Below are 15,786 nucleotides of genomic sequence, written 5' to 3'. Positions count from 1 at the left end.
CCAATGGCGTGGCCATCCATCTCCAGACAAGATAAACTGGGAGAAGATTCTTCTCTAGTTCCGCGAACTCATTAACAGCTACTCTCTGTTCGAGCAATTTGTAATTTGTAAAAGCATGTTATACTCATATGACGTGCTTTCAGAAAGATTCCAAATTAATATTTTATGGAAGATAAAGAAGTTGATAATATAAGTATGAATGATTTTTCAAGTAATTTAAAATATCAATTTATTGATTTATTCAACAAAATTGTTCATTGTTTGATAATTTTTGAAAAAAATTATATTTTTACATCAGCTGAGCAGGTACCAGACAGTGACTACTGTCATTTTGATCACAGTGGCTGAGCGAGCAGCCGCCGTGACCGTGACGTCGTAAAGCCGTTTTCAGTTTTCATAGCTTAATTTATTTAAAAAAGCACAATGTATTATTAGAATTGTTGCAATTTTAACTTTACTATTTCATAATATAATAACGGTTAAAGAAATAGGTAATTTTATCTTTGGAATATAGCTCTCTTACATTATAATAATATCAATTGAACCGATATAAGAGGTTATGTTTGGTACTTGTCAATTGATTGTTTATTATCGGATATAAATATTATTTTGATTTGTATTCTCATTCTGTGCTTTATTTAAATTAAGTAGTGATTCAGCAAAATAGAATATTTATTATCATTATCGCTTTTATGAGGAATTCCATACTCGCCGTTTCATTTGTGGCTCTAAAATAGTGTCTTGTCTATTACCTGGTTTTTATCTTTATTTTTGTTCACAGATTGATAGTGTTCGATTAACATATTCATCATGAACATAGATCAACTCTACAGGGCTATGAGCTCTATAAAAATACTACGTTGCAGCGTCGGTGAAGTGTTCAGTACACTGGCTAACGGCTTGTGTGCAGATCATGGAGAAGAAGGCAAAGAAACCAAATTTTTGCTTGAAATTCAAGAACTCCTTAGTTCAGCCACTCAACATCTAAGGTTTGTTTCTTTTATAATATTAAACTTATTTTTAATCATGAACCAATCATCCTAAATGTTGGCTACAAATCAAACCACAAAATATTTGTGTTATAAATCATTTTGGAGTAATACCAGGTTAGGTTACCTAAACTGAAGATGAAATCTGCAACATAAAGTAAGCAGTTCTTCATCAAAATTTTGTTTTTTCTTGAGGGTATTATCACATTAGATGCGTATATGTGCAAGTAAGTGCACTTCAGATCATGCATGAGCCATAGAGAAAAATCTAAAAAGAGGTGAAACACCTTGTGACTTGTCTGTAGCTGCTCACACTAAACTCAACCAGCAAGTGCACGCGTTCAGTGTGAGTGTTTCTATTGCTCTTTCCACATTTTGTTTCTCATTTGCGCGCATAGACGCATCCAATTAGATCACACCTTAAAACAAACGCACACATCAGCTGAAAGATAGATGAATAAATGAAACGTCTGGATGCAGACGTGAGCTGGCATATGAAGAAAGACGGGCGTCTGTATGCGTTGCATCATTCAAAAACCTGAAGAGGGATTATGTTTGCTGCTGTATGCGTTAGCTCTTATTTGGACACTTCAGAACGTTTTATTGTAGACTACATTGCTCTATTTTATTTATTATCCAACATTTTCAACAGGTAACTCTTATTCTGCAAGGTTATAATTAAAAACTCATGACAAACTGTAATATTGAATAATTTAAAATAGCCGCATAACCATTCTTGGTAAATTAAGAATCTCTATGCCAAATTTCAAGTTAATCAATCTAATAGTACAGACGTGATGATGCATCATTTGTGAATTTCCTATCCCGTAAGTGAATAAGCCAATTCGTTCCTTTATTATATCATAGATAATTATTTCTTCATTGTTACAGAGATGTGGAACAGGCCGTGGGGGCCTTATCAGCTCCTCCAGGTCCGTTTAATCTGGGTAATTCAGCCTTCCTGAGCCAGGAAAGCACTCAGGATAGGCAGCAACTGTACAGCCAATTGGTACTCACTTATAAATGGACTGATAAGGTTGGTTGTAACATATTTCAGTTGTTATTACTCATGAAATGTTTCATACATGAAAGCTGCGCTTTACATTTCATATGTACAACAGTTTTAAATATAGGCGATTGGTATCAACTTGGATGGTTAATTGGCATTGTTTAAAAGTAAACAAAATCTAGAATTATTCAAATAAGCAAAATATTAATATTACCCAGATAAAAATATTAGAAGTAATATTTAGAAGTATTCTAAAAGTAGTATGATTTAGAATTAATCAAAATCTAGCATTATTCAAACAAGCAAAATATAAATTAACATTACCCAAATATTATCTAGACTCACCAGTGACCAAACCAGCTTTGCTGGTCAAAGATGAAGATAATAATAATAAATTTTATTTCTCAGTGAACAAAGTGAACACAAGTACAAAAAAAAATGAAAACATAGCCTAGCTTCTGTGAAATAAATATTACTTCATTTTGACACTAGCCATGTAATTCTATTCTTTTCCTCTACCGTACTTGAATGGTAAATTGACATTTTCAGATGTAAACAAAATCTAGAAGTATTCAAATAAGCAATATAAAAATATATGATATCATTCCGACCAAGGTGAAGCGTTTGAATAGCTCAAAAGAAGACGCTAAGATGCACTCACCAAGAAAAGGGCAAACCTGGCCCTAGAGACTTTCAACAGGCTGCCAACTGCAGTGAATGGCCTGGATGACATCAGCTACAGAAATAAACTTATGTCCTGGCCGATTGGAAGAGCTTACTACTTGCTGAACGAGTATTTTGAGGACAACTTGGGCGACATCGTCTAGACCCACCAGTGTCCAAACCAGCTTTGCTGGTCAAAGATGAAGATAATAATAATCAATTTCATTTCTCAGTAAACAAAGTGAACACAAGTACAAACAAAAAAGAAAACATAGCTTCTGTGAATTCTATACAATTATTTTTCATCCTATTCGCTTCTATAACCGTATCCATAATATTGGCGAATAGTTTCTTTCTATGTAGGCTACCATCCTTCCATTTATCCAATTTTTCTGTTCTCAGATTCATGAATACAGCAACATGGCCGTGTCACTTATGACTCAGAATAGTTTGAAACGATCCAACACGAATTCGAGCACAGCCAAGAGGAAAAAGACTCAAACTAGCAGTCACAATGTACCACCTCAGTAAGTATAGTTTTCAACTTATCTATAAATCATCACTTAAGGTTTCAAAATTAGATAAATTTATTCATAAGTTTTTTAAATTTTGTTTTGAATAATTATGGATGTGAGAATAGCACAGGGCTCCTAAACTCAGACTTACCTTTCCTGTGAGCTTTCTTATTTATTATATTTGGCTAATTTAATAAAATATAATCATATTTTTTCTTGTAGAGAAAAAATATTTTATTTTCTTTGCAGACCTATATTGTCATTTAAATTAAATTGAATTTATTTATTAGCAAAGAACAAAAGACAAAAAAGTTTACGAAAAATAAATATAAGCTACTGTACTTGACTAAAATACATATATAAAAATTGAGGAACTGATAATTCATAGATAAAATAGATAGATTGATGAGCGAAATTTGCAATATTTTGCAGGACAGTGGACAATGTGATCAACTCAATCGATCGGCTGTTTCCCGACATGAATCTATCATTTACTCGGCCATTCCACACCAATGTTGTTCTTCAGGTATGTACTTAGTTTAGACAATTCATCGAATCGTTTTTAAATGCGACCCTTAGGGCCATATGGACGTTCATCTGAGCTACGTTTAACGATAGTCTAGGTTTAAATTATGATCGCATTTATTTTAATGAAATGGAGCAGCGAATAAAAATAAACAACAAAAAATTGGAGAAACAAAAATCGGATAAATCCCTAAAGCTGGGTTTTCGTTTGTGCGTAAATGACGTCGGCAACCACGACAGGGTGAGGATCTCAGATTGGGTAGATTTCAATTTGTCTAAATAATCTAAAATATTATGTTCAATTATGTTTTAATGGGGGAGGTTAGGTCGTTAGGCCCTGAAATAGATCAGTTGAGACCTGAAAACTCTGACACCAGACCTGAGCCGGCCAGGTCACTCGATATTATTATTATTATTATGGGGGAGGTTGAGTTTATACTTTTAATTTGCAATATGTTGATATTATTAGAAATGTTTGATTCTTGAATAATAAACACAAATAATGAAAAGTTTTTTGTTCAGCTGTTTCAGCACACTACTTGATATTTGGACAATATGAATGTCAACAATGCTTTTCGTCGTCGACTGTGGAAATTTACGCACAAACGAAAATGCACCTTTAGATGTCTAACCTCAAAAAATTCTGCTCGAATCCTTTCCCTGTGATGACACAACAATGTATGTACCGTTCGTGGCTTGTCTTACTGCTGTTACGCATTCTGAATCATTGAAATTATCTGAAAGATTTCTTAATTACTCACATTTTGTGTTTGTCAGGTGTCACTGGGCCATATCCTGCAGGCGGCTGTGGCATTCAGGGGGCTGATGATCGAGTGGGTGGTGGTGAAGGGGTACGGGGAGTCACTGGACCTGTGGACCGAGTCACGGCACAACGTCTTCCGCAAACTCACCGAGAACGCGCATGCCGCCATGTTGCATTTCTACTCGCCAACGTTGCCAGATCTGGCGGTTAGATCGTTCATGGTCAGTTGATGATTTAGTCGTCAGTAGTTGTGAAAATGTCAGTTTCTGAAATGAAAGTATAAGTAAGTTGTTAAATCGTTTGGTTGTAATCACGTCAACAAATCAAATTTCATTTCCAATACTTACAGAAAAATACTTACCTAAATATGTGTGACAACAACAAATTAAAGTAAAGAAAATAACGAAATATAAAGCATAATCAATAATCAATAGTCGCTGATACAATGATCAACAATACAAAGTAGTGGAAGCAAAAGAAAAACATTTCGAGGCTTAGCCTGTGGGGGATGGAGTATCAGTTTAATATACTGTATTTGCTTTTCTATTAATTCATTTGTTTACTTTCAAATAAATATAACAGTATTTAGGACAAGACGTGCTAACTCGCTTCAATTTGTACTGCACTTAAAATCAGATTTGATCAAAATAGGCTAATATAACTGTAACTGTAACTATGAAACTACTACTATGTAACGACTTCTATAAATATGAAACTACAACTATAACTTCTACTATGAAACGCCTTCTGTATGAATTGTGTAGAATTTTAATTACTCTTGGACTCTTATCAAATAGAAAGAGTTTTTAAGTGAAAATAGAAATAGTTTTTAAGTGCACTATTTGCTCCTAGTGTTTGGTTCTCAAAACATTGGTGATTAGTGAATATCTGGCTATATATATAGGCAGCAGATAACAGTTATAAAAAGTCTGCTGGTCAGTAGCTACTACAGAAGTTGTAAAAAAGTTGGTCATGGCTAATAGTGAATTTGTTCTCGGTTTAAATTTTCTCATATAATTCAAAATTGAGAGGCTTTTGAACTATCCATCTCTTAGTTAAGTTTGATATTATGTAATAATATTCAGAATATACACTTAATATTTATTTCAATACACTTTTTTGGTTTACAAAAATGTGGAATGCATTCCACTCCTTAGGAGAACTTTCATCAAGGGAGCTTGTTTTTTTTTAATTTTTCAGCTCAAAGGGGTGATCTAATTTCCCTCCCCCCTCTAAGTAAGAAAACTAACAGTTTTGGGAGAAAGATTTTGGTAGGTACCGGTTCTTTCTGTCCAGAATTACTTGCGTGCAATCCGATGGATGAGAATAAAAATGCCTGAGCTTCATTTCTGAAGTTCAGATGTATTTTTTTCATTTGAAATCGAGTTATTCAAATCGATAAGCTCCTGTTATGATGAAATGTGCCTGAAATGTTTTTCTGTATTTTTTGCATATCTGCTAATAAATTTATCATTCTTTATTGTGTCATACAAAATAAGTACATCATTAAAAATGATGAGAAAAAATAAGGTAACCTTGTGCTATTCCTCTCCCCAATTTAGATAAGGTTACACATAGTCCGAAATAGGTTAAGTTCTGTAGTTGTTCACTTTACAAAATTTTCAGTTCTTAATTATGTTTCTATAATTTTTTCTAGAATTTCTATAATTATTTGTTTTGTTTGTTCCATTCTTCTATTCATTCATTATTTTGTTGTTAGACATGGCTGCGTAGCTACAACTCTCTGTTCAACGATCCGTGTAAGCGGTGCAACAATCATCTACAGAGCGGTCTTCCCCCCACCTGGCGAGATCTCCGCACCCTCCAGCCCTACCACGAGGAGTGCAAACCATGAACACATTATCATCATCAGTAATGAGGTATTTATTGCAAAGATTCAACAAAATTCAATAGTTAAGAACACTCTGTTTTACCCTGTATTCTGTAACCTGTAATTCTCTGTGAGGGTCTGAACATGGTGGAGAGGCCATGGTAGTTGATATCAGATAAGGTAGCAGAGAGTGTTGATAATAAAAATGTATCTAAATATATCTCCACCCTACCTTCGCAGCTCCACTACGTTCTGACACATTTGAATGCATGTATTTCTTTTTAACACTCTCTGTGACTCTCTATCTTCGCCGCTCCACTAAGTTCTGGCACATTTGAATACATGCAATACTTGATAACACTTACAACTACCATCTCTGATACCCTCTACTTTCGGCGCTCTATTAATATGTTTTGACCTCAAGTTCTGTGACTATTGTTATTCATAGCATACGTCATACAGTATTAATTCAGTATTGATTATTTTTAATCACCTATTAAATTAGTTTTTTCAAATGTGAGAATATTGATACTGATGGCACGCATAATAATACCATGACTGCAAAACAAAATATTGAAACGAAAGACCTTAAAGATGCATACCTCTTCTAAAGATGAGGGTCTTTCATTGAAACTATAGAAATAGACACGGCTTCTCCAGACATCTGTGTAATCCACTTGTCAGCTGATTGATTATGAATAGTTCTATAGTCTGATTAATTCTATCTTCAGAATCTATATTATATAAAAGCGAAATGGCACTCACTCACTGACTGACTCACTCACTCACTCACTCACTCACTCACTCACTCGCATAACTAAAAATCTACCGGACCAAAAACGTTCAAATTTGGTAGGTATGTTCAGTTGGCCCTTTAGAGGCGCACTAAGAAATCTTTTGGCAATATTTTAACTCTAAGGGTTGTTTTTAAGGGTTTAAAGTTCGTATTTTAGCATGTATATTCTTTTTCTCCCAATCTCTTAATAATAATTGGAATTTTCATATCATATGTTACTATAGAACTATAATCTGGATAGAGTTCCTCTTCGAAACAGTTGTTAACTGGCAACTAAATTAATAATTTTGTCAGCTTGGCATTAAGTTGAGTTGACTTTGTTAGGTTGGCACCAAGTTGAAGATTTGAATGCATTTATCGCGGAAAAATTGATTGGGCACTGCTACTTCAATCCTGGGAATATTATATTACTAGCCGTCAGGCTCGCTTCGCTCGCCATATCCGTTTAGCCAGACGTTTAGTCTGGACCCCCGACTGGATTGTCCTAACATATGATAAAAATGCTCAAATGGAAAATGCAGGCGAGCGAAGCGAGCCTGCTGATCTCATTCTTGGACGATCCAGTCAGGGGTCCAGGGGGCGGAGCCTCCTGGCTAGACGGATATGGCGAGCGAAGCGAGCCTGACGGCTAGTAGATTATATTTATATAATGATATCGGAGTATGGAAAAATTCCTTCCCTTTTCATATTATCCTTAAAATGCAAAATTTTAAAACACCTTGTGTATACATCGACGCGCAGTTAAAAAAGCAATATTCCTGCCAAATCTCATCGAATTCTAGCTACGCGTTCGGCCATAATTGCATTACATACATACAGACAAAAGAAAATCAGAGTTAAAACATAGACCTCACTACGTTCGGTCAATTATTTTTTAAAAATCGTCAAAGATTTGGTGAAATAGTGTTTATTTTCGTACAAAATACTGAATTCTTGATGCAGTAATATAATATTATTGAAATACTTGTTGAAATCTATTCATTCAAGGATTCTCCAAACACCAACGGTGTGCCGTCAACAGCCAAATATGAGGTTGCAATTTTCGGAGCTGTAGGCTTTTCTGGTTCTAAATCGTATCGTGCGATTATTGCCATAAATAAAGTCATTGTGCAAACGGCGAGGATTGTGTAGAATAGGAATTCGGCTTTCTGTAAACGAAAAGTATTGTTGGATGAAAATGTGTGTGTGTGATGAAAATGACAAATGGGTCACCTAATACAGGTTTTAATGGAAAAAATTTCAATGCAATAACGTTTAGTTTTCCATTAATAAATTGAGCTGTGTTATTAATTTAGTAGGATAATAATATTCAAGCAACTAATACTAGATTTTAGCAAACAATATTTTGTTGAATAGGGTATAATATCGGGGCACCGAGCTTTACTCGTTATTTTTATTTATTGATAAACAGAACCATAGCCTACTATAGATTAGAAGGCCGGAACATGTTCAATATGGCAACGTGTGGTTCAGGCCAACCATGCTTTATTTGATATGCATAGATTCATTACACCATTAGAAAAATTGTATTTTGTAGAATCATTTGTATTATTGTATATTGTGAAATCATTTGTATTTGTTAGTAGGGATAGTAAGTATATGGCTTATCTAAAGTAAGCCATGACAGAACACAATAATTCTTTAAAATGATCGTGTTTATATTTCACAGCTGGCTATAGCCTATGTCATCTTATGAATTTCGGGGTTGCGATATTTTGATTTTTCATATACTCACTCGCTCACTCACTTTTTTACTATCCACAGCTGTTTCAGCCAAGGATGTATCCTTTTAATGTCGTTCGCGAGTTTTCCCAAGGATGAGACCTAGTTCAATCGAATGCTTATATCATAAACCTACTATGTTCCAAATTTCGTGAAAATCGTTAGAGCCTTCTTCGAGATCCGTTGAACATAAATAACCAGATATAAAAATGTATACAAATATACAGAAATTGCTCGCTTAATAGAATAGGATATATATTGCTCAGGGTATAAGAGAGTATAAGTTGCAGGATTGTGTGCAGGTTATGAAAGGGACGATACTGATAGATGAGAAACCTACGGTTTAAGGTGGGTTCCGAACCACCAGAAAGAGATTCTGCAGCTCAAATTGTCAATGCTATTATGAATGACCTGTGACATAACTATTATTGAAATAGTAAGTATCATTCAGCATAACTGGCCTCAATTAAAAACCGTTCCAACAGATTACCCGATAGTACGACTCTATATGAGCGGAAAAGACGCGATGGAATTGTTTGCTCATTAATTTCCCGCTGTTATAGTGCTCCCCATAAGAGAAAATGCATCCTGTCAACGAGCGAAAAATTCAGTCGCGTCTATTCCGCTCGTATAGTAGGGGCATAGATCTAACTTTGTAGTTGAGAAGTTGATACTGTGGTAATAATTCATATTTAATGAAAAAGACTAAGAAATTGTCAAAAAAAACACGGATTTATTGATACTTAGTTTCTAAGTTCTCTTTTTGACAATTTCTTAGTCTTTTTCATTCAGCATAGATCTAAATCTGTGCGATATTTGTAAAAAATACCTTTGTTAAAAATTTAACTGACTATTAAATTATCTTACCTGACTCCTGAAAGGCTTGACCTCGGTGATAATGATAACAATCAGGTTTCCTAGCGCTATCGACAAATACCACATGGCCAATGTCACCGATTTCATCGATTTGGGAGCTTGCGCTATCGAGAAACTTATCGCCGATTCAGCTAAAAGTGCCTCGCCCACTGACAGAAACCCGTACTGAGGCAACATCCAGATTAGGCTGACCTTATTGGGCGGTGTCATAAGTGTCAACTTATGGTAGGTTATGTCTGTCTTGTTTCTTTGGATGACTAACGAATATACACCTCCCACTTCCACACTGAAATCATCAGTTACTAACTCACTTAACGATTGGTTGTTATCTAGATTTGTTTTACGAAGCGTGTAGCTGTAGTTACCGCGGGTGAGTTCCTTGAAATTGGAAACCGATATACGAGTTTGAGGATTAGATGTGTAGTTGTATATCAACACACTTTTAGTCTCTTTTGTGGTGACGTTCAGCTCAGTCTTCCCCAACACATCTTTGGTCTCAAGTATGATGAATCTCACCCTCGATCTGCCGTACAGTGATTTCTCCAAGTCGTCGAAAACAGTTTTGGCGGATACAATCAGCTGTTCATCTTCAAAAATAAACACTGAACTCGCGTTTCTTTCGTGCACTTCTATTGGTAGTCGAAGGTGTGGGTTTTGGAACGAAATGTCACCACATTGGTACGGTGATAATATGTCGACAGTGTAGTTTGTCACGTTGTTTACGGGTATTTTATTGAATAGAAAGTTGGTGTAAGGTGGTAGCACCTGTACACTGTTGGAAGGGTTCAGGATTTGTATGGCGCATGGCAGCAGGTTCATGAAATTCACGAAACTGATGTTGTGTTTCGGTGGGGAAGGGTTGGATCTTCTCAGTTTTGTTTCCAACAGAGAGGCGAGGAAGAACGATTTTGAAGATGTGAATCCACCAGCGGTCATACGGTGTAGCGGGGAAGCTAGCAGTTCTAGTTTGTTCCCAAACACGGGGTAAACTATGCTGTCTAAGATCGGAACACAGAGTAGGACAAGGATGGGGTTGAGAATTTGGATTTCGTCTGGTGCTAGGTAGTAACCCAGGAGATGGTTGTCGGTACGGGAAGCTTGGAAAGTCCACGTGGAAGCTTGTTGCACGTTCAAACACCAGAACACTGGCAACGGGATGTAGATTACTAGAATTCCTAAAACTGCATTCATATCTTTGATTTGTTTCGAGGTGTATCTGTGGGGAGGTATCTTGAGGAACTTTGACGATTTCTCCAAAGGGTTTCGAATCTTTTCACCGATCGCTTGGAAAAAACATGTGAAAAATCCAAAAACCACAACCTCTCGATCCAGTTCTGGCTTGACGAAGAGTGGCTCCCCAGTTTTGAACAGAATCACAGATAGGGTGATGACAAGTGAAGGCAGTGCAAAGCTGTACATGTAGCACAAGTCTTCGTTGAAAGCGCGGAGGTTCCTCAGCAGGGGTACCACCAGCATGCCGAACAGTGTCCCCAGGTTTACCAACCAAAAGTACAGCGATATGTAGTGGTTGTAGAACTTTCGTTTTTGGGAGATTGTGGAGAATTGGTCGCCTCCGAAAATAGCGATGCATGGTTTGAGGCCCCCTGTGCCAATGGCTACCATTAGGAGGCCTGGTATCAGCAACAATCTGGGAAAATGGAATGTTTGTAAATAATTGGAGTTGAATCGTTGAATGTGTGAATAATTTATCTTTTGTTGAAGCTCTTCAGCTCACAAAATTGTATAAAGTTGGGCTAAATTGACAAATCGTGTTTAGATCTAAAATCATAATTTAGTTCTGGTCAATATCTAGAATGTTTGTTCAAATGAATAAATGTTTTGGGCTGAACCTGTCGATCCTTTCCCAATTATCAATATGATTTTTGTTCATTTTCAATTAAAATAAATAAATGTTTGTTCTAAAATTACAAAAAATTATCCCTTCTATCCTAATATGTTTCAAATATATCCGGTTTAATAATTCAATTTTGAATAGTTATTCTTATGGGGTTTTGAATGAACTAAATTTGTCATCTAAAGGTGTTTCCACTCGCAATGGGCCTTACTTTTAAAGTGTCTTGAAAATTTATATTGAAAAACATTAAGTCATGGATTTTGTTTATTATGTCGTTTATCAATAATGTAAGTTACGTGCATATCGCTTACCGGTGGTTCGGAGCCCACCTTAAACTGCAGATCAATTCTTCTATTACCCCCACGCACAAACCTAGAGTTTATGTGCGTATCACCATCAGCAAAAAAAATGTTTACTGTATTTACATAAACCTAACCCTATAAATTTGGAAGTTTCACTACTCACAATGCATTGTTATCCAATAGTGGGATTGCTGATAAGAAAACAAATGCTGTTCCAATTGAATAAACGCTTCCAAAATAGAATATTGTTCTGAAAATGATGATAAAACTCAAGGATGTTATTATATCTGAAAAAATACAATCGAGTAAAAACCAATACGGTAATTGATCAAAATTATTGTTGTTGAATAGACCTAAAACACTAGATGAAAATAAATGATAAGTTAAATAAATATAAGGATCAATCAAGGTCAAAGCTTTCCTTTGCCTACTTAGCCAAATAATGAGGAGAAAATTAGAAGAATTTTTCAAGAAAGAAAAAGTAGATATTCGAAAATAAGGAGAGTTGAGAAGGGAGAAAACATCAACAAGATGAAGAAGTGGAGGAAGTAGAAGGGAACCTACTCATGATAATTTATTCACTAATAAAAACGATGAGAAATGTATTTTGTAGATAAACAAAATTCAAAATTATATAACATTCATATGGAATTTGTTATCACCAATGTAAAATTTGAAGAAAAGGAATGTATTTCATAGAAAATGATGAAAAGTCTCAATGTTTAACTTGAATTGCTTACTTGAAACGTCCCCAGTACGAATCCGCAATAATGGCCCCGAAAATTGGTGTAATATAGCTGAACATAATGAAAAAGTGATAGAATATTGTTGCTTGACGTTCTCCAAGTCTCAGGTAGTTTCTTAAGTAAATTGCCAATATGGCTGAAAAAAAATTATTAAAATAAACTGTCAGGAACGAAATCAAGGAAAACAGTAGGTTTCAAGTTTAAAAATAGCATTTTCAAACAACAATTTCCTTTTAAAATAATCACAATATGATTTTTCTAAACTATTTTTTTATGTTCTGTAAATTTCAGGTTTTCCATCTCGCTATCATCGTGGCAAATAAATTAATCTATATTGGATTGTGTTATACAGGATTTTCAAATAACAATTTTCCTTAATTCTCAATATATTTTCTAAATTATTTTTTTCTTTTGTGTAAATTTCAGGTTTTCCATCTCTTGTGTTATGCATCAGTCTACCAGGTACTGTCAGTGGCGAAGAGAACGGAAATTTTTAATTTATACGAGATATTTTCACATTTGTTTGTAAGTTGTAAAAAGTTATGTCTAGATCTAGAATAAAATTGATTTTGTACATTTTTTGGGCTTATCACGTTATTGATCCTTTATATTATTTTTGAATAAATACATTTTATTGTCGTATACCAATATAGGTAATTGACAAATTCATAGTGATACAATTACAAAGAAATAAAGTAAACTTGTTAAGGTTTGATTAAAAGCTTTTATGTAAGGCTTGTGGTAAATTATGTAAGGCTTGACAATATTCAAAAGCAGAGAATAATCAAATAGTAGGCTTTACAATAGTTCTGTTATTTGTGCAACTAGTGCGCAAAGTGACAGTTTGCTGCACCGAAAGAAACTTTTACTCTTGAGTGCAGCAGAGCTACTTTGCTCACGTATTTCACATTAAATTTTTCCTACAGTTACCATTGAATATGAGAAGTGGTTGATTATAGATAAAATGATGGCTGAAATCTATCAAATGTTTGTCTATAATTTTGTTATTAATAACAATTTTAATTTATTTTAAACTTGATAATCCAATTGAAAATCAACAATCAATCATTTATTCAAATTAAAAATTAAATTAATCTAATTAATTTTAAAATTTGAATAATTTTGAGTGAATTTTAATTTCTAAAAAAAATTTCAACCAATCAATTTATGAATGAAAAAAAATTATTTTAAATAATGAATAATTAATAATATTCAAAATGTATAATTTAATGACTTCTCATTTTTATTTATTTGAAAATCAGAAAAAATATAGACAGAACAAATTTGCATTCAAAATACACGCCAACAATGTCAACAGCTGATTGGGATGGCTGCAAGATAATACGCGAAGTATTAAGAGTATGCAAAGTAATACTTTGCGCACTAGAGCGGAAAAGTGATTCTTTGCGGCCTTTCAAGGTAACTGTTGGAAAAATTAATATATAGGGTGGTTGTTGTGATTTTTAATTAAAAAATCATTACAAGTAGAAAGTAGAATTTAAATGCAGCCAACAAAAAGTGTTACGGTGTAGTGTTTAGAAGTAAATTAATACTTACATCTAATAGCACAGAATGATAGCTTCTCTCCAAATTCCATCAACATTATCAATTTCAGCTGTAATTTTGGATAGTCTTCATCTTCCTGTTTGTAGAGATTTAGTTATGTTTAAAAAGTTAATAAAGTATTATAAAAAATAAATTAAAGTTGAATAGAGCTAGTTTTAGAAGAAATTTGAACTACCATCAAACAATTTTCAAGCTGACAATCGAATAAAAAAATACAATAAACAAAAATTGTATTGACTTTCCTGATGGAGCTGGAATAAAGGTGGTAACCAATCCGACATAAGTACCGAGCGCTTGACACACGGTCTAGAAACTTAAATTTATCTACCATTTTTTTTTGACCTCTAAGGGCCGGTTTCCAAGCCCGGGATTTAGCTAAGTTCTAGACTTTAAAAAGCTGGAGTCAGAAAATTGGCTTTCCAAAACGGGGCGTAATCACAGTTTTTATTTTTATTTCTATAATTGAAAACGTTTTTCCTTGACAAAATTAAACATTCCTAAATAATTAAAAATAGCTGAAACTTGACAGTATTTTCTCTTTATTTTATTTTGTGTTCAATTTTCTAGTTTTTTGAAATTTAATTCAAGCGTGACAATGACCACGACTACGGCCCGTTTCGAAAAGCCAATTCTCTGACTCCAGCTGTTTAAAGTCTAGAACTTATCCAAATCTCGAGCTCGGAAACCGGCCATAAAATTTACAATTTTTTTCAACCCTTCATACTTTCATACTTATTAACTAATCACTGATACAATTTGCTTCCCTGTTTTGATCGCGATCTATTTTATATCGTACGATTTGTCTTATTTCATAGGTTGGATAATAAGTTTGAGCGTGTGTTCTAGCTTTTATACCAGTACTGATACTGAGTAGTTAAGAACATTAGTTTAGTTCAGCAATTTTTTAATTCATCTACTAAACTTTTATTATAGTAATAGAATAAAAGTTTGATATAGGAATTTACCTGGACATCATCTTCTTCTGAAATTTCTATTTCCATGTCATCTTTCAATAGTGACTTGCCACTAAATTCTCATTCAATCTTGACAAAAATTGATTATATGACAATGGTATTTTCTATTAAATTGAGAACTGTTGCTGTAAATTTGGAAAAAAGATAAAACGTTGATTAAATTAATTATTAGCATTGATAACCTTAAACTTTAGTTTCTATACATCATTATTTTGTTTTCTTTTAAGAGCGTTAACCCTTGAATAATAATTATGTAAACACTATCACGATATGATTCAAATACCATATGGTAAAGCATTTTAATCTATACAACTTATACCGTAGATCAGTAAAAAGAAAATTCAACTTTGAATTGAAATTACCGTGAAATAACGCAAATGCATTAGATTTGTTCATTCTATGTACCTAGAATAGAATAATAAGGTAGTATTCACGCGCATCTAGATCTATTTGATGATCAGAGCCAACTGTCATTGGAGCTCTAAAAGTCTACCTATTCTTCCTATCTTTTCAATGTTGGATCAGAGATTAAAATATTACTAAAAAGTATTTTTCTGATATACAGAGTGAGTCATATGTATGGGAACCCTTCAATAAGTTGGAGACTGTTGTAGATATAATACTGTAACTTTTAGGATAAGCTATTGATCAAAT

The 15,786-nt window shown here is 34.0% G+C and overlaps 2 protein-coding genes across 6 annotated transcripts; one reads left to right on the top strand and one right to left on the bottom strand.

Annotated features, from left to right (window-relative positions):
* Positions 1-330: 330 nt before the first annotated feature.
* LOC111055585 (mediator of RNA polymerase II transcription subunit 27) lies at positions 331-13,171 on the top strand. 3 transcript variants are annotated; one of them, XM_022342809.2, is made up of 8 exons: positions 331-491; positions 782-989; positions 1,881-2,025; positions 3,064-3,188; positions 3,609-3,702; positions 4,479-4,685; positions 6,185-6,344; positions 13,019-13,171. In XM_022342809.2, the coding sequence occupies exons 2-7, from the start codon at positions 811-813 to the stop codon at positions 6,317-6,319; spliced, it is 885 nt and encodes a 294-aa protein (XP_022198501.1). In that variant the 5' UTR covers positions 331-491; positions 782-810; the 3' UTR covers positions 6,320-6,344; positions 13,019-13,171. The 3 variants fall into 3 exon arrangements, with proteins under 3 accessions (XP_022198501.1, XP_039285982.1, XP_039285983.1); XM_039430048.1 differs by having other exon boundaries at positions 12,884-13,171; XM_039430049.1 differs by having other exon boundaries at positions 344-482; positions 780-989.
* Positions 7,928-15,420, bottom strand: LOC111055584 (peptide transporter 3). 3 transcript variants are annotated; one of them, XM_039430045.1, is made up of 6 exons: positions 15,124-15,420; positions 14,150-14,234; positions 12,587-12,728; positions 12,010-12,096; positions 9,681-11,337; positions 7,928-8,239 (listed from the first exon to the last, which is right to left on the bottom strand). In XM_039430045.1, exons 1-6 carry the CDS (start codon positions 15,157-15,159, stop codon positions 8,066-8,068), a joined length of 2,181 nt encoding a protein of 726 aa, XP_039285979.1. In that variant the 5' UTR covers positions 15,160-15,420; the 3' UTR covers positions 7,928-8,065. The 3 variants fall into 3 exon arrangements, with proteins under 3 accessions (XP_039285979.1, XP_039285980.1, XP_039285981.1); XM_039430046.1 differs by lacking the exon at positions 12,010-12,096 and having other exon boundaries at positions 7,983-8,239; positions 15,124-15,362; XM_039430047.1 differs by lacking the exon at positions 12,587-12,728 and having other exon boundaries at positions 7,983-8,239; positions 15,124-15,143.
* Positions 15,421-15,786: the final 366 nt, after the last annotated feature.

The sequence above is a fragment of the Nilaparvata lugens genome, chromosome 6, assembly GCF_014356525.2.
Source record: "Nilaparvata lugens isolate BPH chromosome 6, ASM1435652v1, whole genome shotgun sequence".
Taxonomy (NCBI): Eukaryota; Metazoa; Arthropoda; class Insecta; order Hemiptera; family Delphacidae; genus Nilaparvata; species Nilaparvata lugens.
Note: the sequence above shows the minus strand (reverse complement) of the source record. Positions and strands in the feature narration are given on the sequence as shown.